This window comes from Cheilinus undulatus, linkage group 16 (assembly GCF_018320785.1).
Source record: "Cheilinus undulatus linkage group 16, ASM1832078v1, whole genome shotgun sequence".
Lineage (NCBI taxonomy): Eukaryota > Metazoa > Chordata > Actinopteri > Labriformes > Labridae > Cheilinus > Cheilinus undulatus.
Genome location: NC_054880.1, coordinates 13,917,915 through 13,943,626, shown reverse-complemented (window position 1 = coordinate 13,943,626; position 25,712 = coordinate 13,917,915). Strand labels below are relative to the sequence as shown.

The 25,712-nt window shown below is 39.8% G+C and overlaps 1 protein-coding gene across 2 annotated transcripts in view; it reads left to right on the top strand.

Moving 5' to 3' along the window:
- Positions 1–25,712, top strand: part of hivep1 (HIVEP zinc finger 1) — an 82,153-nt gene that overhangs the window by 44,397 nt on the left and 12,044 nt on the right. For both annotated transcript variants that reach the window (XM_041809982.1, XM_041809983.1), the window contains exon 3: positions 24,707–24,760. In XM_041809982.1, the coding sequence (XP_041665916.1) occupies positions 24,707–24,760 (54 nt within the window). The remainder of the gene's footprint in view (positions 1–24,706; positions 24,761–25,712) is intronic.

The window sequence follows — 25,712 nt, the reverse complement described above, 5'->3', positions numbered from 1 at the left end:
TACACTAAACCCCCAAATAGTTTGCGTTTCCTCAGACACCCGTGCTCTCACGTGGTGGGTGGGGCTGTAAAAGCATACATGTGAAGTCACAGACAGCGCGAGTCTGCTGTTCCAGCCGCAGAGTTATAGAAAGGATGAGTGACAGAAATCAGTCGGGAATAAGCAGTAAACAGCTTTATTTCAGCTGAAAGTGCTTTAAAAAAAAAAAAAAAAACATTTAAATGATGTTAACCGCTGTCAGTACAGATCCTCAGCTGATGGAATACGTGTACAGAGACAGTTTGACTCATAACGTTACATTAATATGTGAGTATATCTAGTCTAGAACAGTTTATACGACAAGCTGAGTCGCGCGCTGACGTGACGTCAGTGCAGCCCCTATTGTTGTGTGTAGCTCCACCCTCTTGGTATGGTTAGGTAAGATTGGCATCCCTTCGGAAGGGTGCTGAAAAGTGGGATGTACGGGTTGGTTTTTTGGGACCCTTTCCAATTTTTCTCTATGGAAACGCAAAAAAAATGCGTGCCGTACCACACTGAACTGAGCTGGACCGCTTGGTGGAAACGACCTATTGGTGTGCTGAAGCATTAAAATTGGCCTTCACTTGAGGTAAGGGGCCTAGTCAAACTGTGAAAAACAGCCCCATACCATTATCCCTCCTCCACCAAGCTTCACATTTGGCACAAAACAATCAGGCAGGTGACATTCTCACAAGATCTGCCAAATCCAGACCCACCCATAGGACTTTTTCTGTTTCAGTCCATAGCAAGTTCCTTTTTACATGGTTGAGTTCATGTCACAATCTTTGATATACCCGGGGATTCTTATTTTCTTTCAAAATAAAAGCAGGCCATGTAAACATAAAGTCAGTCAGTTTAAGGCAGTATTACATTAAAAATAGTGGAATTTTAAAATGCATAAAAGATCACTGATTTAACCATAGATATTCTGAGATTAATCACAATTCAAAATTTTTCATAGACAGCATATCATTATATTATTTACCCATCATATTGAAACCATCCAGGATTGATTTTATGCTGCTATTGTGTCGCATATTTTCAACAAACAACACTTCACATCACGCTCAGCCTCCATTAACATCTCAGCCCCTCTGCTGGGGGTGAACAGGGGGAGGCAGATGGAGATGTGGGTGATGGTTGAGCAATGGGCCATGTTTTTAGTCAGGAAGAGGAGGAGGAGGAGGAGAATAGGTTAGGCACAGCCAAGTCAGAGAATCTGATCCTCAGTGGGATCCCCATGCTGTTTGGTAACGTGATCAATGACCTTGCGTACTGCTTGGATCCTGATTTCCTGTACAGGCTCTTGGCCTTTTGTTACACCTGCTGCCTCCCTCTGTACTCATTCTCATAAGCCGCGGATCTAATTAAGGGTTGTCCCTTTTTCTAGAAGCCCTGCAGGATTTAATGGTCTCTCCTCACTAGCGAGGGTGTCCCTGTGATTAGAGACGGAGACGCAAGAGCAGCAACTGCCAACTGGAAGACACTTCCAGAGTTTACAGGAGCTGTGCTAGTTTCCTCACGTCTAACAGCGTCTCTGAGATACAAGTCTGTCTCTGATGGTGATTGTTGTGTGCAGGCTCATCCTTAAAAGTCAAAACACTCAGGGTTGTAATCCCATACAAGCAACTGGAATTTAAACTATCAGAGAAATGCACTCAAGTATCAAAAGGATTGTTCTGCCCGACTAGCTAATCTTTAAACATTTTATTCAGACAACTGCAAATATAATGACTGTAGAATCATTAGATGTTTGACAGTAGAGGAAAAAAAGGTGCTGATGTATTGAAATCAGAGATTTGAGTTGTGTTTGTGGTTTTGAGTTAAAAGTCAGCCTAAATCTGTTTTTATGGTTGAAATCCACAGAATTGGTACACCAATCTTCTAAAGAACCTGAATGGATGTGAAAACTAGTATAAAAAATGCTTATTTAAAAAAAAATATATATACCACATTTATGAAATAGACACATTGCAAACATTACATTTCATATAGATAACAGAAAACCAATGTCTAATCTGGATTAAATTACGTATAGACCTGTATCAGATGTAGTTGTGCAAATGATGGCTCACTTTAGCTTCATTAGCTTGAGCTAAAGCTAACATGGCCTCCCATTATAGCTATGTAGTTTAGATAGTACAAAAAAGATGTAGGCCAATGTAGCTATGATAGCTTTAGCTAAATCTAATGAAGCTTTAGATCTAGCTCAATAGCTACATAGCTGTGTTATCTACATAGCTACCATAGCTTCATTAAATTTAGCCTTAGCTATGATAGCTGTGTCAGAGTGTTTTCATTAAGGACAAGCTTTTTCCTGTATTGTTCACACTGCTGTGTTAGAGCTAAAGCTAACATTGCCTCTCAAGCTGCATGGATAGGTACGACAAAAGATTTAGGCAAGTGTAGCAAAGATGGCTTAACGAGGCTAAAGCAAGCCACTGTTCACATAACCACTTCTAAAACGGGTCTAGCCTTAGCAAACAAGCATATTCTAACATAGCTTACCTAGCTTCATTTGCTTTAGCTTTAGATATGTACATTACCTACGGAGCTTAGAGACCAAAAATAGCTATGTTAGCTTTAGATTTAGCTTAATAGCTACAAAGCTACATTATCTATCTAGCTATCACAGCTTCATCAGCTTTTGCCTCAGCTATGTTGGCTGCAATTTTTGCTGTAAGCAGACTGTTTACTCCGCTGTATCAGAGGTAAAGCTTACATTGCCTCCCTAGCTACACAGTTTAGATATTACAAAAGATGTGGGCCAATGTAGCAATGATAGCTTTAGCTAAAGCTGACAAAGCCAAAACCACCGTTCACCTAACTTCTTAAAATATGGGTCTAGCTAAACTAACAAGCATAAACTCACATAGCTAACATAGCTCCATTTGCTTCAGCTTTAGATATGTTACATAAATACATTACCTATCTAGCTTGCAGACCTTACATAGCTCCGTTAGCTTTCGATTTAGCTCGATAGCTACATAGCTCCGTTACATATGTAGGTATCAAAGCTTTGTTAGCTTTAGCCTTGGCTTTGTTTGCTGCTTTAGAGTGTTTTCATGGAGGACAAGCTTTTTTTCCCATAAGCAGACTGTGTACTCAGCTGAGTTAAAAATTTGAATCCAGTTTTGCAGTTCAGGTTTTTGACTTTTAACTTTTTTGTGGCCCAACCCTTACCCTAACCCTATACCACAATTTTTATGTGATTTTATTGAGAAAGTTTTAGCATGTGCTTCTGTTCAACCAAACTGTCTTTGTTTTAACTAGCAAGTAGAGGGCACTCTCTGCTGTTATCTTGTTTGACGTTGTCATCATTGTTTATAAGTAGTTTTACAACCTCAAAAGCAGATACTTACATTTTAAAGTAACATTATGAAATTGGATACTTTTCCTTTTATTTTCAGAGAATTTAAATGAAAAAAATCCTATTCATAAATTCACTTCCATCTTATGCCTAAGTAACAAAAGAAAAAAAAAAGAATTAAGTTTTTTTGTTACAGTTGACTTTTTGGTCTTTGGCTTAATCTGTGTAAAAAGCAGGATAGGAGCCACAAGTTGTACTTAAACCCCTGCTGCCCTCCTGAAAGACCAGACTGCATCCCTAGATGCCTCACATTGAAGCTATTTTTCAAAAATAAATAAATACATTTTTTAAAAATCTGTTCTTTCAGGAGAAAAACAACCACCCCCAGATGTGGCCCATGCATGGTACTGTAAGCATTAAAATGCTGAGAAAAATCTAAGAGCAAAGAGTATCCACAGTTTTTTGAATACATTAATAATCTCCAGCTCTGGCATCATTATTAATATTTGTGGCCCCCCTTCTGTGTGGTTTTGGATCCGTTTCAGTTTGCCATTCTGAGTCTGAAGGGGTCAGCGTGGGCGTCTGCTGTATGCAGAGAAATCTTTTGGCAACAAAAGCAGCCCAATTCATGATTTTTTTAGCGCTTGAATGACTGCAGGGATTCAGATTCAGTGTGGATTATGTGTGTGTTTGCAGACATCTTTAACCTAATGGACATACACCAGCAGCACTCACAGAGGGCTGGGTATTAGAGGTTACTAGCTGGATTACTTCATTCAGGCTCTGTTGCATTATCACCAGCTCAGCTGTCATTAGCTCCGATGTTCCCACAGGGATGAGACGGTTTGTGCTGCATTGCTCTCACACACATGAGCCAGTGTTTGCTTAAACTGGCCCTCTTTATGTCATATTTAAGAACAGTAGAGATCCTGAGCTAAGCCGCCTCCGTGAGTCAGTGCTTATTTTTGGTCCAACCAGCCAGCACCGACTTCACGCTGCTGCTTTGGTCGGTCTAATTACAGAGCATGGTGTTGATGCTGGAGTTTGGAGTATTCATCTCCTGTATGTTTTATAATGACGCTGCAAAAAGTGCTTGGTCATGCTGTTTGTCGTCCCAAGCATGAAAAATATTTTTCTGATTTTCTGAACCCCTTCTGTGACCAAACTGTAAAACCCAAAGAATTCCCCTGGGTGACTGAAACAAAACAAAGCAGAGGGAGCTTCCTCTTTGCATCAAAGCAAAGTACAGTATGAATCCAGCCAGCGTCACTCAGTGAGATGTCATTTAACGCCCGGCTGCTCGTGTTTATGTAACGCAGCAGGCCGAGCGCTCGTCTGCTGTCAGCCTGTCTGCCCTGAGCGGGGTGAATCCCCTCCTTTAAATATCGACCCTGCTCCTTTTAAAGCTCTCACACAAACAAACGGTGGCCTGCAGGTTATATCTGACTGTAACCCTGCAGCTTCAGTCAGTGCATTTACATGCTCTTAAGTCATGTGAAGGTTATAGCTTGTTTATTAATTAGACTACAGTTCTTGTCCTAGTACAGGGAGTACTGAATGCTTTGCAGAAATATCATGATATCCAAACATAATTGCAACTTCTGCATACTCTTTTGTGCTTGTTGAGTTCCGGGTTATTGTGTCTAAAGGGCATGCACAGAACCTTTAGGCCAGTTTGAGTCTGACCACGGTGCATTTACAGCTATATTTAATGTTGATTCTCATGTTTCAGCAGTTTTCAGGGCCACTTCCACTCTCTTTGTTTTGCGCCCACACAGCCTTGATGTATTTTTTTGTGAGTTAAAATGAAAACAAAGTAGCTGCTGGGTTTCTCCACGGGTTCCCTCAGCTGTGACAAAGAGCAACACTGTTATGTTGTTTTTAAGGCTCTACAAGTAAGGCATTAGTTGTATGAGGCTTTTATTGAATCAGTTTGAACTTTATTTCTGGAAGTTTCCTCTCCTAACAAAAGCCTGAAGTGAGTGTGTAATGAGTGAACACAGGGATGTATGAGAATGCGTTTGTGACATTTCAGCTACTTTGATGGGGCGTTAAAGGTTCAGTTTGCAACTTCTGGTTATTTTTATGTAATTATTTGATTATTCTAACTATTATTTTCGTTTTTTATTACCCATATGCCCACAAAGAAATCTATGGATTCCTTACTTTATCCACACTTAGGTCTGGGTTTGCTCCAGATCTAGAAATTCAACAGGTGCAATGAGGAAACTTGTATGAGCATGTGTATTTTTCTGATGTTTTCAAAATCTAAAACAAGCTGATGGATATTTTTGGTTAAACACCCCCTGTCATGGGGCACCGGATAGCCTATACAGACACTATATTTTTAATGTCCAACAGTCCTGCACCAACATTTGAATCTAGTTTTTAGTCTCTGTGACTAAAACTAAAATTACTTTTTGTCAGAGTTGTCAGCAAGAAGCTATTATTGCCTTATTTTCAACATGGATAAAGGGAAGTCGATTAATATGTTTTTAATATTTTAATTTGTTCTAGTCAGCAAAACTAACACCTTATGAAGACCCATTTACACTTGCACAAAACTCTTGAAAATTTCCTGAATTTACCTGGATGAGCTGCATGTGTGAATGCAAACAGCTGATTTTTCACTCTGACTTTAACCTGAAATATCCCTGCCAGTCTTCAGGTGTTTTCCACAACCCTTCACTGACTGACAGGCTAGCAGGAAAAGTGACATGTTTGAACAAGCAAGTTAGTGAAGTTTTCAGAAAGTTTCAGGGTTGCATGTGCAAAAGCTTTACTACAGAATTAACAGGGGAATTTCTGTTTAAACTGTTTTTTTAGCTAGCCTTAGTCGTCTTTGTAGTCAACAAAATTAACACTTTATGAAGCCACTTTCACACTTGTGCAAAACTCCTGATAATTTCCATAATTCACCAAGATTAGCTGCATGTGTGGATGAGAACAAGTGAGTTTTTCACACTGACTTTACCCTGAAATTTCTCTCAGTCTGATTGTAAAGCCTTTCTGCACATGCAACCCTCAAATTTTCTGGCCAATTTCCTGACTTGCTTGTTCACACATGTCCCTCAAAGCAGGGAGTTTTCCTGCAGGTTGTCTGCCAGTCAACGGAGTGGGGGAGGGGACAATACTAGAAGGCTAGCAGGGAAATTTCAGGGTAAAGTTTGGGTGGAAAAACCTTAGACTTGAGCTCACCGGGGTAAAGTCAGGGCATTTTTAAGAGTTTTGTTCATGTGTGAATGGAACTTTTCCACCCCACTAATGAGTGCCAGACAAACTGCTGAAAAACTTCCTGCTGTGAGGATTTAGTGTGAACTAACTAATGTGAAAATGTCAGGTTAGGCTGTCTGTGAATTAATTTTAGGGTTGCATGTGAGAAAAGGGCTTCTGTCAGCGCCTGCCCAATGATTGGCTCTACCCCCCTGTGACCTTGAACAGGACAAGCTCTATAGATCTATAGATGGAAAGTCAAGTAGTTTTAGAAAGATGGCAATTAAAGAACAGGTCAATGAGAGCAAAACTTAAAAAAAAAACTAATGAAACTATAAGGGCAAGTAGCTCTTTAAGGAGCCTTGGTCTTATGAAAGTGCCATATTAATCAAACTGACACCACATGTGTGTTATGGTGCAGCCTGGTTGTTACACAGGAAGAGAGAGAGGAGCTGGAGGTAAAAAGATTAGATCTTCTCTGGTAAACACCTCCTGACCTGGTGAGTGAGCTGTTGGGCAATCACAAGTTGGCAGGGCACGTTAAATTCCTTCCCCTCCCGACACAAACACACAGAGAGAAGGAGGGAGGGAGGGAGGAGGGAGAAGGATCCCCTGGAGGGTGCCAAAGCCGGTTTAAGTGACGTCACTTGGCCGACTCTGTTAGGGCAGGCCCTCCTACCCTCCCTCCTCCTCCTCCCCCCTCTGCGTCTCACTTCCTGGGCCTTACAGGAATTCCCCTTCTCGTCACATTATTCATAGGAAACCGCTGGCTACGCCCCGCACCGCTGCACAGCCACAGCTGATAGGGCGGAAATGCACACTTGTGACTGCTGGTGTTGACACAGGAGTATGAGTGCACTTGTTGTTCTTTCTCCTTCTGCCTTTTGTTCGTGGACAAAAGGAGCTCACGAGTGTTTGCTGCTTGAAACATCAGCCGAGTCCTGGGTAAGAAGTGAACATTTTGTCCTGTAGACTATTGTGAAACACTTAGAACAAGTTCTCACGGAGATATGGGGCATTAGTTGGAGTTGTGGAGTGTTTGAACTGTGCTGAGTGGAGCTGTAGTGTGTCAAAGAGAGATCGAGGTCAGACTGGGAGTGCAGCTGCAGGTCTGTGTTGTGTTTTTCTTTTACTTAAAGAACCTGAGCAACGACTCCGCTTTCATCAAAGTGAACACGACAGCTCCTATCTAAGTGAAAGACTCTGACAGGAAGCAGTCAGTGTGCCATCACTCAGCCATGGCGCCACAGCAACCAACAACAAGTGGGCAGAGGGACAGTCAAGCCTGAGGGATTCAGAGTCCTTTAGAAAGTCTGTTACTTCTTCTTTCACTGTTGTTTGGTCCAGATCTTTAAACTGAGCGTACTTCTGCTTTCAGTTTTGATCTTTTATGGCCCTGTGGGACACCGGGGTGCTCTGAGTACTCCTACATATGTAGGTCCTGCTTTATTGTGTGAGGAATTTAATTCTTATGACTGTTAGTTATAATTCTTAGTCTGCAGTGGGAAAACAACTTCAAAATTTGTGTTGGCTCTGTCGACATTTTATCTTTTGTATGCAGTAATATAACAAGACCCTGTTTTCTTCTTAAATAGGTTGTTTGTATTACCCACTTTTACACTACAAGAACATAGCTGGACTTTTATGCTCCTGTTAACCCTGGCTGGCATTTTCAATGTCAAAAACACAGTATCTTGGGAAGAACACCCAAAATTAGTTTGAAGAGGAACAAATGTACAAGTTTTAGCCCTAAAAACACACTTTTATGTGTAAGGAATGATTATGAATGAAGAAAAAGACCTCCACTGTTGCCGGTCTGTAACAGCTGATACATATTTTTATATATTTTACTGTGTTTGCTGCGAAAATACTCTGAATGTGGCAAACTGTTTCGTACTAGCAGTGTAGATGAGCCTTTGACTCTGTCACTCCTTTAAAATCACACCGAATCCATCCATCCTGACAGATCTTAATACAGCACACGCTCATTCATCATAGTGCTGTGCCAAGTTGGAAAGATGTAGAACAATTTACAAACTTACAGTACAAACTGTTGCCTTTATCTGCTATATACTATGGTTAATATCCTCATAATACAAAGGCAAATCACAGTGTGTAAAGGGAGGGAGGGAAAGGGAGAGTGTGGAGGGGAATCAGAAAATGCTGATCAGAATCATCAATCACCCGTTTAAATGACTTAGACTGATCCGAATTTTTTTTTTAAAAATGGACTTAAGTTTCAGTGTCAGTTTGTTAATATAATAAGCAAAGCATGAGCAAAATTTTCATTAAATTGTCATTAAAGTGTGTTTGTAGAGGGTATGCATCTGAAGTCACAAGCAGTGCGAGTCTCTGCCGTTCCAGCCATTGAGCTACAGAAAGTTTGTCCTGGTGATAATGTAAGCAGCAAAAAGCTTTATTCCTGCTGAAAAGTGCCGCCTTTTTGATAATAATATCTCATTGATGTTCCCTGTGGTCAGTACAGATCATCAGCTGAGTTTGTAGAAATGCTTGGAGCTGTAATGATACATCGATAAAGCCACAAGATGAAGCTGGGCTATCGCAGTAAATGAATAAAAAAACAGTTAGTGATGAATATAAGCTAAACCCAACTATATTCTTCTTCCCACCTTCAAGGAAAATTAAGACTTTACATTTCATCAGATCAACCATATGGTGAAATAATATTATCTAGTAAGTAACTAAGCATCTTATGACAATGGATTATGTTAGGTAACTGTAGATATAGTCCCATGATGTCCGATTAACAAGGCTGGTTTGAATAAAATACCTAAGAACTTTCTAGTTCATGGATATTTATCACAAATTAAATAAAGTAACCTTTGTACATTAAAATGATTTCTATTTGTTTAAATACTGAAGTTATTAATTTAACAAACATAATCGATGCTGTGACAGTTTATACAACATTAGGGATGAGTATCGAAAACCAGTACCAACATATTACTGGTACCAACACATGCGATTCCTACTGTACTAAATCACAAGACAAACTTTGATGCTTCATTTCGGTACTCCATCAATTCAATAAAGGTACTAAATACATAATGTGAAAGAGTTAGACCTGATTCCTTCACTTATTTCTGAATCAGATACAATATAGAGATGGCTTTTAATTACAGCAGACTTTTAAAACACCTTTTTTTATTCTGAAAATTATATTATTGATTCAGGCACCATTTTGGCTACGGCACCTTTTAAAAATTGTTGATGTAGTACCAGAATCGGTATAAACCCAACTAATACCCAGCCCTGGTAATGAGAAAAAGATATACAACAAACAAACCTGAAGGTATGTTTTTAAATACACCTCAAATTTGTACAGATTTCACCACCAGAGTGATTTTACAGGTAAGCCAAAGTACAAAGAAGTCACTGAAATATGGAGAAACAGATGATCTAAAGCTTTGTATTAACAAAACTTCAACAATAATTCAGTTTCACGTCCATAACTGAACAGTATGGATCTCTGTTAAGTCCAAATATCCCCAATTTGAGGGGATAATTAGTCTTTCTGACATTTTTATCTGTTCCCATAGAGCAGGCTTGACAGCAAACATAAAAGTGATCATCATATATTAAACAAATAAAAGTGATATTTTTCTATTTTACCCAGGGATGTTTTTCAGCAGATCATATCAGCAGGTGTAGACATTTTTGCCAATATTTTCAGCCGGTATATCTGCCATACATACTGGAAGAATATATGAGTGAGTTGAAGGCAGAATCAATGCTCTCATCTTAGCTGAAGTTTCTCTCTCTCTCTCTTTTTTTTAATCATCAGTCCTCAGTTATACTTGGATATGTGTTTTGAGGACTAAAGTTTTCACTCTGAACTTAAGCTGTAATTCCTACACTTGAGAAGATTTTGTTTTAGTTCAAAAACTTTTTCGGGATTTTCTTAGTGAACCAAAATATATTTAAATTTATATATATCCAATATCGGGCATCCCTATGCAAGAGATGACAAATAATTAGCTCTAAGCAATATCATTTATCAATGGAGCTTTTTCAACCACATGAACTGCTCCTTGAACCTTCATCTGCTCCCCCGGCTGACTCACAGAGCTTATTTCATGTGTGCAGTATTTGTTTTCGCTCTGAGACGAGTGAAATGTGCTTCCTGCCATTTGGCGACGCGGCGTCCATCAGTCGCATGGCTCAGTTAGTTCTAAGTCACAGCCCTCTAACCTGGGGGGGGGGACTCAACACACAGACTAGATGCAGTTTGACTGATGAGTGTTCACACACCAATAGGAATCAGAGGTAGAGTTAAGTAGAGAGTCATTGTTCAAACAGACCAAATATTCTCAACTTAACTTGATGTTTAAAGCTTTACATATTTGTTGCAACGTTGTGATAAAAAAGTGCCTCTGACTCAAAGTCCTAAGCAGATATGCATCCATACATTGTATTTTACTCAATTTTTTTTATTTTTATTTTTATTTCTCTTACTGGTTCTTAATTTTAATTTTAATTTGAGATTTGGAATATCACACTGTGCAGCCTCTGACAGAGGGAGGATGAGGATGAGGATGAGTAGAGACAGAGCAGCTAAATAGAGCAACTCGTTTCTTCACCGACTTTTCTAATTTACTCGCCACCGTGTTCTTTAAATGCTATCGACCATTTCTAAAGACATTTAAAATGAATTTAGCCGACACAAACAGGTCCAAGAATGCAGCTGATGGTTGAACGTTTGCTCAAATGAGCTGCTGTGACTGTCATGCTGCAGCGCGCACATTTAAGCTGTAAAATAAACCATCAGCATCGGTGTTGTGAACGGTCCATTTATTAGCAATCACTGGGACGAGGTGTCATCTGTAGCAGGAATAATCTCGCCTAGAATCAGCCTGCGTAACTTAGGGTCTGCCTAAAGTGTCAGGATGAGAAGGCAGGGTCACCTGCAGCCTGACATGAGAAAGAAACACACGGACTTCGTCGTTAAACAGGGCTCACTTCTCTGGCCTCTGGTAATGATTCCAGACAGACTTTAATGCACGTTCATCATGGAAATGAGAAAATGTGCAATTTTTTATCAAATCCAAAAGCACAGAAGCACTTGCTTGACATGCACATGGTCCCTGGACTATCGCACATCCTTGCAATGTGACTATTTCCTTTTCCATGTTTTGCTGAATGTGTGCAAGATTCCCCTATCCTCTGCCTCAGCTAATTGAGCAGTACTTTCCATCTCCTCTCTTTGCAATAACTGCATTATAATTAACTATACTCATTATTTGCTCCAACTCAAAACTTAATATGCTTGGTTTCACCATGGTGAGGGGACTGGGAACTGGCTTAAAAATCACACTGCTAAGTACCAGTTGGGTGGAGTATTGCAGAGCAACTTGGACTTACCAATGTACAAGCATGGTGTAGGCCACTATGGCAGAGAATCGAACCAGGCTTTATGTGTTATAATGCAGTTGCAGTTTTTGTACCCACTTACCTGTGTAACTTGGTGGTGATTACATCTCAATAACTCACAACTTCCACACTTGCCCACCTTTTGCTCATTGTTTAGACGTGATATTACTTTGGGGTATCAACCTAAACATTCTTCAAATTCATAAACTCTAACTTGCAGAAAACTAACTTCAGAAATGCTAATGAGCTAGATGTGAAAGTGAGCATTCCTACTCAGTTTAGCAGTAGGAGTCTGATTATCAGAGGAAGAAAGTTGCCCTTAAAGCAAAGGCAAAACCACTACCTTTTAAGATCAAAGAGGTGCTCTGCAAATATTGGGTGACATCTACAAATATTTTTTCTTGTAAAATGTCCGCAGTAATTGGTATGGGAATATTTCCTCAGTGTCTCATCTCTACCCCGGAGTGATTTTTGTCCCAATTTATGTTTGGATCGTTTTAAAAAGGCTTGCGATGCTAAAAGCACAGTCACTCGAAGAAAAAAAGAGATTAATATTAGCCTTGGAAATTTACTTTAATAATTCTATTAATGATCTCAAAATTCCTCACACTGAAGCTGTAACTACTAAAGATTATAAAACTGACTGAATAAAATAAATAAATTGTACAACATCCAAAAGAAAACAAGCTCCGAGGCTTCCCACCTCTCCTGGTTTGTTGCCATGAAGAAAAGAAATCATTATTTAGTGTTTCTTGGCTCTGCCCCTCTGTATTGTGTTTGCAGTCTGGCTCTTTTTGTCTATTTTGGTGCATGCAGAAGGTTTTTTTTTCTTTTTTGTATTTCATTTGAGCGGGGGTAAATGTGTGCGTGGTCTGAAAAAGACACAAGAGGTAATATTCATCTCCCCGCCTGCACCATTAAACCCCCTACAAGCACACAAATGCACACTTTTCTACCCACCCAGTAGATTTCTCGTTATATCAATTTTTCACAAGGGTGCCCACGCAGTCCCAATAATCAGTGGCCTCCAGTCTGCTGCTTCTTCCACCTACAGTTTCCTGCGGGGGCAGCAGCAGTACTGTACAGAAACCGCACCAAACCACTGTCTTTGTCTGTGTATGTGTGCAGGAGGGAGAGTGTGATCAATATTTCATTGGTTGCCTCGGTGTTTGCAGCCTCGTCACGAATTATTGTAAGGACGGAGGGATAACTTTGACTCTAAATACATCTCCTAATTACTGTTATTAATATTGTAGAAAATGTGGCCAATAATTCAGACGTGTTAACCGTTGTGTTGTTCATTTTGTGTTTGTTGCAGGGTGTCTCTTCTTGCTTTAACAGTTATATATTATTTAAAAGAGCCTGCCCCAAAGCTCCAGATAATGCTGTATTTTTCACTCAAACCTGCCCATTATTCAGCACACAGTTTCACATAAACAGTCTCCCTTGATGGAGGGTAAACAGCCTGACTGCTGCCTCCCTCCCTCCACCTCCATGTTTAGCAGTCAGCAGCTGATCTGCAGCCTGCAGAGAGACGCTCCAGTGATTTGTCTTTAGTGCGGAGTGTTTTTTAAGATACAAACCCTTCTCTGTTGAGGGCTGGGGATTCTTTAAAAATGTTCATCACGTGGATATAGTACTTCTTTGTTGAAGTTTCTGCATATCGAATGGTAACCAAACTTCAAGATGAATTGATAATTAGAATTGTCTGTTACAGACCTTGAAAAAACAAATCACACTTTGCAGGAGTCTACAGCCTTTTTCACTTGTGCTCCTCTGAAAATTCCTGGAAAATTCAAGGACTCGCTGCCTGGCAGTCTCCATGAGTTGCTTGTTCACATATGCAACTAACAGCGGAAGACTAGCTCCCTACTGGATGTATTCAGTAGTGAATGGCTTTCTTGCAAGCTAAAAAGAGTTTGAAGAAGCAGCGTTTTCACAGATCATTTCACCATGTTTTCACATTTTTCTAGGAGGCTGCCTGGAAAAGGTTCAGGTAGTATCAGGATGAAAAATGATCTCAGCTATCAATGAAAGTTTTGTGTATGTTTTGTCGATGTGGAAAAAACAAACAAACAAACAAACAAAAAACACTAGGAAGCATTTCCCTAAAAAAAAAAAAAAAAAAAAAAAAAAAAAAAAAAAAAACAAAGCCCACTGCCCATTTTTAGTTAAAAGGTTTTGAGAAGACTAATTCTATTGCTAGAGTCTTTAGCCCCTTTCTCACTCACACTTCTATCCTGGAATTTCTTAACTGTCAGTGCATTTACACGCAGTAAATTTTATTGTGTTAAATACTTAAAGAGTCCATTTTAACACTGTTTCTGAATATATTTAGTTCCAGCCAGCATTGGTGTTGAATAAACTTTTTTCTTGTTGTTAACATTTAGCGTTATATTAATTCTAAATAAATAAAATATATAAGACTCCCGTACACTTTCTATTGTTATTAAACATAAAACTTTAATAACAATAAGCTCTGAGTTTAAGATTTGGAAAACACTGTCAGTAATGTTGATACTTTTTTTAGCCTTTCCTACTTGTATCTAAAGAAAGCTGAGCCCTCTGAAGACCCAAACAAAAAGTGAAACACTGCTGTCAAAAATTAACAATGATTAAAATGTTCATATTAATCGCTGAGACGATAGGCCTAGGCATGTTTTCCTTACCAAAAGGTCTCTGTATAAGCTTAGAGCGTTTCTGCATGAACAGAAAACCTAGTCCTATATGGTCCAATTAAGTCGTACATGCAAGTGTAAATCAATCTTCAGCCATTAACGTGCATTTTAAAGTTTTGTTTTACTTGGATTAACACAATGATTTGGGTTTTTCTTTTCATGTAAACGTACCGGGAGTTCAGTCTGGATGCAAGTGTGAGTACAAACCCATAAACATGTTCAACCTGACTTTATCTAGAATTTTCCTGTAGTTAAACGGCCGTGTAAAATCATGATAAACCAACGTGAGAAAGCAGCTAGTAATACTCAGGAACATTCACTGCAAGTGAGTAGGTGGGAGATGACATCCTTCACATTGAATGGAGATTTTCTGCTTTACATTCTAAACTGCCTACCTCAGTTTTCCACTTTGTGTTTTCTGTGTATACACAGTCTTATATATGTTGTTTTAATATTAACAGATATAGTCACCATTATGAAAGCCTCCTTCTCCTGTACATGCTACCCAGCCATTTTACAAGTTTTGTTTTCATATTTTGGGGGTTATAATTGTTCATTATAGCTATCAGAATATCTCAATATGTTTAAGTTTGAATTGAATGGGTTATTGCTGTTCTATTCATCAATATCCTATTGTTGTCTCCACTACAAGAACATTTCATTTTTTTCCACACACCTGAGTCTGTACCTCTACATTCCTCTCCTCTGTCTCCATCTTTTATCTTTGTCATTCTCCCTATCTCCGTCATTCTGTTGAGATTAGATTTGATAGAGCGACTCACTCCAGCTCCCAGTCTGACTAACACAAGAAAGGCGAAGGAGAGGAGAGTCACTTTGTGCTCCCTCCTTCAGGCCAGCTGATGATGATGATGGACTGCAGGGTAATGGGACACTTGGTATGTTGGGGGGATTCCTCTGCTCTGCATCATCGTCTGTTCACGGCTACTACGCTGCTTTTCCCGTAATGCTCGCCCTCTTTGTGAGTCTCGGCTCTGCTTTCAGACCACTTCATCTCCCCTGGGGCCATCGGGAGTTTCTTTGTTCGGGTGTGTCCGTGAAGATAAAGAATGTGTCAGATGCTGACAGTAGCCCTTATGGTCGCTTATTGTGCGGGTCAGCTGCTGAGGGTTGCAGAAACGCTGCGTCTCCTCCACAGGCTGCAGGGAGAGAGCTGAGATTAGATCACCAGATTTCGCTGTAGAGATACAGGGGATTCTGCAAAGATCATGCATCTGCATGCTGTTGTTGTAGCTGAAACTGGAGGAGAGGTCTATTTGTTAATAGTTGTGGTCATATATGGCTGCTTAGATTTTTTGTCAGTGAGTGATACTGGTATAAATTTAGAAACCAAGAAGAGGAAATAGTGCTCTCATAGCTGTCAATGTAGGTCAGCAAAACTCAACCGATCCTTAACTTTTTTTCTGAGTCTTGTGTTTTGTCTTTAAAATGTGACAAATAAAAAAAGCAAAATGTGTGAATAAGGATTCTAAATCTCATTTTGTTAAATTTCCTATCGTAAAAGACAGAAGACAGCAGGTTGTCTTAGAAGGGGCTTAATCATGCTTTTTTTGTAAACTTTTGTTGCTGTGGAAATAACTTTACAATACCTAATCATTAAAGTTTTTGCAGATAACTATCCACCGATTATATAACCGCTAAATTAAAAAAAAAAAATTCTTCTTAAAAGTAGTTTTCAGTTCTCAAAACAGCTTCCTGTTCTGTTATTTATTTCTGAAAATGTACGTGTTTGTGACGGTGTTTTAAAGTTATTTTTGTTGTTGATCAGTCTGCCAAAGGCTTTGCCAGTAAATGTTTGTTTGGACAAGAAAATATCATTAAGTTACAAGAATTCAGATCTGATATGACTTCCTCAGATTGATTTTTTTCAGTCTAAGCATTAGTTGTTAGACCAAAGAGAGTTTTTGGATTAAAAAAAAAAATCCAGAAATAAGAAATACTGCAGATAAACTTAAATCAGATTTACTAACAGACTACCCACCTGGTCCCCTTTAGCGTTTCATTCAATTACAGCTGCAAATACTAAAGTTGTGAAGACAGATGACAGCATACGATTATTGGTCAGGGTTACACTTTAAGTGTTGCTGGTTGAATAGTTAGGGCAAGATTTTGATGTGTGGTCTGACATGGGTCTAATGTAAAAGACAAAGAAAATATGTGTTTAGTTTGGCTATAAGTGATCTGTAGGTTTGAGTGTGAATGTTTGTTTCTCATTATGTGTCCTTTGATTGGCTGGTGGCCTGTCTAAGGTGTAACCAGCCTTTTGCCAAATGACAACAGGAATCGACTCATGCAGCCCTGCAACCCCACCTGAGATAAGCAGAACAGATAGATGGGTGGATGGATGGATGGAATCTGCTCCAGCAGCCATGAGATGAGGAGAACAGATAACGGATGGATGTGAATAAAAACACTGCTTTATAACATCCATTAACCTGCTGGTCTATATCAAGTCATAAATCTGAAAAAACACTGTCCAGAAGTCCCCTACAGTATGACTTGTTTATCCAACAACAGTCTGAAACACAATGATTTTCTGTTCCCATCCACAAAGGACAAACAGCAGCAGTAAACCCTTTTTATTTGAGAGTGGGAGCGAAGGAATTAACTCTATCTTAGCTTGAAAAACTACTTTCAACAATTGATTTATCCACTTTAGTTTTCCATCTGCCCGTCGTGTCTGTTTTGTTTACTGAAAAATGTCCTTGTTAGTCATTGTTCGAAGAATGCATCAGCCAGTGTGAGGGTGTGTTTGATGTGAGTGTGTGTGCTAGCATGCAGTCGGGCGTGTACAGCAGGCTGGTGGAGGTGCTCGAGTTACATAATCTCCATCTCCCTCCCGCACAGTGACAGGGAAGAAGGGGGCAGCTGCCGACTCCCATCTAGTCATCTTCAGCCTGCTGAGGCATTTCTCCTCTCCTCGTCTCCGCTTTCATCCTAAACACAGTGTTTCACTGTGCCATCCACATCCAGCTGGCACTGCACCCAAACTTCAACCTACTGACGTCTGAACATCAAACCCAATCCTCCTGTCTTCACATTTCAGTCTGTAACAACAACCAGATCCATCGCTACATAGTGAAAGCTCTCACCTATCTAACAGGGAAATGAGTTCAATCTTTGACACTTACAATGCTATTTGTCCAAACACATTAAATCCAGTGAGGTAAACCAACTCCTTGTTTACTGATTTGTATCATCGTCCCTGTTAGACACCCATCTGCCCACATGCTGTCCTCCACTGGCATTGTCCAGGCATGTTGCTGTTATACTGATGCACTGTCGTGCACACTGAAGACACCTCAACCCTCACAGATGCTGTTTTAGTAAAACAACTCATCTTTCCCCCCTTGGACTTATATCTTTTATACTAGCAGGAAAAGCAAGAGCCAAGCCGTTGGGGCCATCTGAGCGCCGTACATATGGACTCCATGAAAAAGCTGCCATGATGCTGTTTGATGGCCGTCCATTTGGCATGTTGAGGCCCAGCAGGGCTGGCTGTCGAGCAAAATATGGACGTGTCTCAAGCTGGCAGGAGGCTGTTTGGGAGGGTGTGTGGTGCCTGGTGGGTGTTTGTTAGCACACAAGCAGGGGATGCTCTCAGGGGGAATCCAGGAAATGTAAGATTGGATAGGGAATACTGTATAGGCTTTAATCAAATGAAAGACCTTTTATGACCTTTACATGGAGAGATTTATCCAATTTCACTGCGAACAGAAATACATTGACATGGGTTTATGGGTTCATGTCTTAATGGGTGCACACAGTATGAGTGGTTTATTTACTATAAAGTCTGTTTTGGTTTAAGGATACAAGTTATGCAATATTTGGGTTGTGGCTGATATGACTGTAAGCCAGTGCAATGTAGCTGTTTGTTAGGAGGCTCAAGGCCCAAGTCAGCTCCACCTTTTTCTGCCTTTCGGCTGATCTAAAGTTTGAGACAGCATTTTTTTATATAGCAACCGCTTCAGACTGGCTTCAGAAACCCCCGAATGTGACCAAATGCCTGACATCGTTCAGGCTTTGTTCAGTGTTTTCTAAGGTGTATTATTCCAACAGCAGAGGCTGATGATATGTTGGCTGCTTTGTAGCATTTCTGATTTTATAATGGACTTTACTGATTGGATTCCCATTGTTTCCAGTTACAACATGTTGGGCATTTTCTGTAGATACATCACAATGAGTACTTGTGACCAGCACCAAGTGTTTTTGATCTTGAATCCATATTCCAATCCATTGTTGTGTAAATGTTTTGGATTATCCAAAAAAAAAAATGTAGGCAAACATAGCGTTTAGTGTGACATAGGCACTGCACAGTATGGCTGTGTTTTGAACTAGAAAATGGAAATCAAGTTGTAGACTTAAAATGTAGACTGTTAAGAAACTACTTAAAGGGATATTTCAACATTTTGGCAAATTTGCCCATTGCCATAATTCCTATAGTCTTAGTAATAGGTTCGGTTCCTTTAGTTGTCGGTGCAAGCTATTTTTAGATCGGTGCTGCCGAGTTTGGACCTGCTGTGCCAACTCAGTGTAAGCAGACGGTATTCCGGCTTTCCCTCATCAAACTCATCAAATACACAATCCAACAACTCCAAAATGCTCTCGTGGACAAGTTGTGACCTGCACATTCACCACGCTATGAAATAATAACATAAAATTATGTAACATTACGACACATGAAGCAAATACTCTGAACTATTTCTTGAGTAAACCACTGGGCGGAGTGACACAGTGCAGCAGCCATGTCTGGAATGTAGTTCCGGCTTTGCATTTAGCTTTAAAACATCTCCATCTCGTAATGTTCCATGATTATTTCACAGCGTGATGAATGTACAGGTCACAACTTGTCCACGAGAGCGTTTTGGAGTTGTTGGATTGTGTATTTGATGAGTTTCATGAGGAAAAGCCGGAATACCGTCTGCTTACATTGAGTTAGCACAGCAGCTCCGAACTCGGCAGCGCCGATCTAAAAATAGCTTGCACCGACAACTGAAGGTAACGAACCTATTACTACGACTATAGGAATTATGGCAAAAGGCGAATTTGCCAAAATGTTGACGTATTCTTTTAACCAAAGTGAAGAGTACATTGAGCACGATGTAAGTCTGCAACGAGGACATAGACTGCTGGAGCTAGCTGCTAACTTTAGCCACACTGTAGTCTCACATCATATAGCCACTGATACAATAACCCTGTGATGGTTTTGAATGGGTGTATAGCCGAATAGGGAAATTGCAACCAGGGAACATCCTTAGTTATTTTATTGATTCATGTGATGTCTTGTGTACTATGTGATGTCATGATATGTGTGTCATTTTATCATATCAATGGTGAAAAAAGCATACTTTAGGTTTTTTTTTTTTTTGTTGCTAAGGGGCACATCAGCTGAGAAAAAAAAAAAAAATCCATATTGTGCATTTGACCAAAATGTGATACCTTTGACTGAGGGTAAAACAACAACACTTAGTAGCATGAACTCATAACACTGGCTTTAGCTGCTGCAGGACAGTTATCTTCCTCATCTGCTCAGATAAGCAATAAAGAGCTCATCACATCTTTGTAGCATGTCTCATTTAAAAAATATGTCCAATGTTAAAATCAAAAAAATATTATAAAAAAAAAAGTCATATGTTCAAATGCAACATCAGGCAAAAAAAAAAAACAGCTTTTGACTAAAAACTTGACTGAATACACTTTTGAGGATGATACATCTTTTTTTTTTATTCAATAAAAAAAGAGATACAAGAAATTAAATCTGAAACTTTTTAACTCAAACCATCAAGTTATAACACTTCTGGTAAAACTGTATTGTTGTTTTGTTTTCTCAAAAAGACAACAGAAAAGTATTGATAGAAGAACTGATGAGGACTTTGATCGATCAGGGGAACTTATAAGGGAATCAGTATCAATAAAAATAAAAATTCCCATCCTTATTTGTTGGCTGTTTTTAACTCTTATTAAATATGTGTGGTTTGTGTGAGAGAGTCGGTAGTAATTTATTTAAAAGGCAAGACTTGACCAAACTAGAAAAGCACTCTGAGAACGCAGACCTCCGCCATTAGCCCTATCTCCCAATATTACAGAATCCTTTAAAAAATTCCTGGATCCAGACGATGATCCAGATTAGTCCCAAAATCTAATCAGTTCTTACCTATGCCATTTGTGACATTTCCTGAAAATTTCATCAAAATCTGTCCATAATTTTTTGAGTTATGTTGCTAACAAACAAACTAACAAACAAACAAACAAACAAACCCTGCTGATCACATAACCTCCTTGGCGGAGGTAAAAATCTAGAGAAATACACTAAATACAAATATCATGACTATCCAAATGGTGGATGAAGTTGCAAAATTAATTTTGGTTTTAAAGCACAGTACTGTGCATAATTTTTAGACATGTTTGGCCCAAAAATTTGAGATGAGGAAAAGCGTAGATGTGGCAAGTAAGGTGTGCAGGTAGATTGATACAATCCATCCGGGTTGAAAAGGCCTGGACTAAAGAAATTCTGTGAACTCGACCTTGGCTGCTGAGCTACAGACTTTTGTCCACATGTGTGGAGCTGAACTCTGGCCGCACTCCCCCCTCTCTCCAGCCCTGGGTTGTTGCACATCAGGCCCAGTGATGAATCTTTAGCGCCCTACGGGCCTAATGCTTATGCACATGACTGTATATCCCAATTGATATCAAGCAAAACTTTAAAAAATCAAAATAATGATTTTAGAAGCTTCTGAAAGAATGAGGAAATCCTGTATTTTGAATTTCAAGTGTCATACAGAGGTTTAGATTCACACTTCAAAATTGCATTTCAAGAGGCTTTCAAGGTTATTAGCAGCAAGGTTATTGCTTCTAACTACAACTTCATCTTGACTGATAATTATTAATCAGGACCCTAATAGACTTGAGATGGGCTTCCCCTCATGGTGTAAACCCCCAAGGATTCAACTGATGGCTCATAAATTCACATCAGGTGGGCGCTGGGATTCAAAAGTGCACGTTTCCTGTATGGTGACATCACTTTAGCCTCTCAGGGCTCAAATAATCACATTTCCCACTGATCCTCAACCGTGCGGAGAGAGGAGTGGGCTGGAACAGGCACCAATGAGGGGAGGGTAGCATTAAAGATTCGTGGTTGTCATGACAGCAACCAGTGAGGAGAGGAGACTTGCTCCCTCGCCCACTAACTCCTGCCTAATTGTCATGCATCCACCCACTTGGGGCCCCTCCCAACCTGATCCTCGCCTATCCTTGGATATCACGTTGCATAGATCAAAGATGATGAGTCGGCCACCTTGAGATGAGGGTGAACCTAGATCTGAATGTAACTGTCATCCTGTTTGTCAGATCCAGGGCCAGAGTTTTTAGAAGGTATACAGAAAGACAAGATAGCTTTATGAACAGTATAGGCTGTCATACTTAACAGCTGTAGATCAATGTATTTTGTGATTTGAGTAAGAGGCAATATCTCTGTCACATGTTTAAATAACATCAGCAGAGTGCACTGACTCATATTCTTCTAAATTATTAAAGACAGCCCGATACTTCACATCCTTTTTGCTTACCATAAAGCCTGCTCAAGATTACAAAGCCCCTTAGGCAGGCAGTTCAGTGTGCTTTGCTGATTCTGGGTAATTTTTCATGTCAGTTAGTGGTTGGATGGAGCTTTAACTCTGGCAAAAGGCATTTACAGTATGACTTGTCTTACAGTAAAATATTATTCTGCCGGAGTTTGCTGCAAATTATATAATTTTTGCCCATTTTGTTTAAGACCGCACTTGTAAATAGTTTAGCTGTGTTTACTACCCTGAAACTGTGTTTTCCCTCCCTCCCTGCCCTCAAATTTTTGCGGTCATGTTCCATTATGTGTTCTGGTTTCCATCCTTGGTGACTTTTGTGTACACTCCTTTTATTGTTTTCTCGCGGTTACACAGATTCCTGGTGAAATATGCAGCCATCACCCGGACCACCTCAACAACCCCAGCAGCTGTAATGAGGGAAATATGAACAAGCTTCTAATCATTCCCTGCTGTTTCAATAACTTGAGCATTGAGGATGGAATATTTCTTTTTCTCTGTGCTCTTTTTTTTTTGCCTTGTCCTTTTCCACTCATTTGAGCTGGCGTTTCCTCCTCTTTTCCGTGCTTTGGAGCTTTACTCCATCACGGGTGTCGTTCAGCATGAGGGGTCTTGTTTGTGGCTTGTTATGTAAGAGGTGCAATCTGATCTATGGAGGCTTACACTACCATACAGAACCACTAATAAGATTTTTGTTGGGCAGTAATCACTTATGCCTTGGTTTTCCAGTGCGGTCTAATACAAGACACATGTAGCAGGCTGTGCAGACAATAAAGCATATGCTAGGAAATATCTACCTCTGAGTCTTCTCACCACAAAAACAAGCACTTAATATGTCAAATTGGTGCATGATAACATAACGTTTTACTTGAGGAAGCTGCAAAGTTGAGCCATGGTAACCATGAGGGAAGCTTCGGCATCCTCTGCTGTTGGAGAAATACCATGGCAGTGCCAGGGAAACACAGCCTACCTTCTTCTGTTGTAGGAGGGTGAGGGCGTTCACATGCTCATATTTATGTAAATAGACCAGACTCACTCGCACACCTCTCACTTCTCTCTGTCTACCTTTCTGTCAGAGACTTGCACACAAACAAACATCGTGCCCGCTCCTCATGAGCCTCAGTTGCTGCGTTTCTGCTGGCAGGGTGCCTTTGTTTTGCTTCACGGCAGCACAGGGGTGGGGACGCATTATGTAATCTGTGGCGTGTGCCGGGGATATACACAGAAACAGAAAAAGAGAGACGGAGAGAGAAAGAGAGATGGAGAAGGGTGTGCCCACAGTAACACATACACACATATGATGACATAATCTACTGACCTCTTCTGAGGCCCGCCCGCATCCACCCCCTCCTCCAGTTATTCCCGGTATCACACTGTGATTTTGGGAACCGCAGAAGAACATCCTCTTTCACCCTCCATTAACTTTTGTGCAATCTAGGACAAAATTGTAACCGCTGGTCTCCTCAAGGATTCTTATTGCACTTAAATGTCATGTTTAGGGCATAGAAGCCTCAGAGAGGTTATTTTTCTATCTACTTCAATATTTAACAGATGTGGCTAAATACTTTTGTCCATATAGTGTATATGCAGTTTTCAAATCCTGAGATGCTGTTTACTACTACCAGAAGAAACAGATCACCTAAGTTTACAGTAAACAAACTGTGCTGCAGCAAACTTGGCAAGATATGTCAGAACATTTCACATAAAAAAAACCAAGAGAACAACAAGAGCGAAATCCATAAAAGTAGCTGATGGTGTAGCAGATTTTCTCGAGGCCACAAGAAAAAACAAACAGAAAATCTACAGTTTGCACCTTATATACACATTTTAAACAAAAAATGTGGATCAACTTTTATTCAGAGTGTTTACTTCTCTGTCTCGACTATTCCTCTGTGTATAACACATTAACACCACATTGAGCCAGCGTATGCAATTAATATTGATTACAGTAACGCACAATGAATACTTCATCACCTCCCACGCATCCTTATGGTTTCATAAAGTAACAGGTTCTTCACCTGAGGGATTGTGGGTGATGATTGTGACGTATAAGACCGGAGTGGAATTAATTTGTCCTCCCTGAGGGGTGTAAACACTATTTGAATATGCAAATTGTTCTGTGGGTTGGTTTTCACCCTGTGATAATGAGAATGAATCCACCATATTGACTTGTTTGCAAACTTTAACCTGTATATACATAAATTCCCATGCTGTTATGTCCTAAAGTGTGTGTGCTTGTATATGTGTGTTACTGTGTGCACTCAGGCTTGCCCCCTCCGTGATTAAAGTAGTTTCCATAATGGAATAGTGTGCTCTCTCTCAGCTATGGAAGAATATCTGTTTTTCATTTGAAAGACCTTCATCCTGCTGCAGCCGTGTGGGAAGCATCCCCAGTATCATTAGTTATATTCTGCACTGGCTTCACTGTGGAGCAAGAGTCCGTGTGCCTCTGTGCAGCACTGCTCTCCGTGCTGAAAATGCTTTCTGTTCTTGTCTTACAGATAAAATCGAAGAGGCACAGAAAGAGCTTAAAGACCCAAAAGGCTCACAGAAAGGTAAGAAATGTTTTATCAAGGCTTGAATAGCAGAAATACTTTGATATATTTTTCATAAGTAATGGTCGAAGGCTTGGTTGTTTTCTTATCTACCACCTGGCAATTTGAAAAGAATAAAATAGATGGTTTAACTTGACTTTGGCTTTCATCTGAAGGCATGAAATAAATGAAAATCTCTTGTGTTGAAGTGAAAAACATTTTTGGCCAGTGATGCAATGAACAGCAATCATTGCGGAATTGTTTAATTTGCATTTTTCAGTATTCAAGAGTGATTTGCTATGATTCATTTATTGATTTATCTTGTCCTTTAAGAAAATAAATATGTAAACATGAGTGGAGTTAATAACCGTTATTAACTTGTTGCTGCAGGGGTAGATCCAGCTGCAGATTAATCTTTGGATTGCTCTGCCTTGGTAAAACCATCTGCAGTTTAAAAGACTTAACTTTTTATTTGCTAAGTAAGCACTTGTATTTTTCTATATTAGTGTTTTAGATTAGTTTGTCATGGTTGTAATTTGAGCTAGATTTGATTTTTAAAAAACACTTTTCACATCTTTGTGATTTTTAATTTCAACGTTTATCTTTATCTCTCATACTTTCTATTGCAGAGAAGCCATAGTAATGTCACTGTTACGCTTAAGAGGAAATTTTCCCCTGTCAGCCTGGTTATTATGCAACTACACTCAATCATGAGGCCAGTTCTATGGATCTGTAGCAGCTTTATTGTCTTTGTTTAACCTGAGCTTACTCATCACTTTAGCATTGTCATTTTAAAAACACCCAGCTTAGTTGTAGGACATGCAAGCTGTGATCAAATCCTCCACTGTACCTGAAGCTGGGTGTGGATGCTAAATAGAATGAGTACGCTCTAAAATATCTCAATCTCTCTCTCACAGTACAACAGCTACTGACGTAGTGTCATGCTGGCCAGTCAAAGGTTAATCCCTCTGAG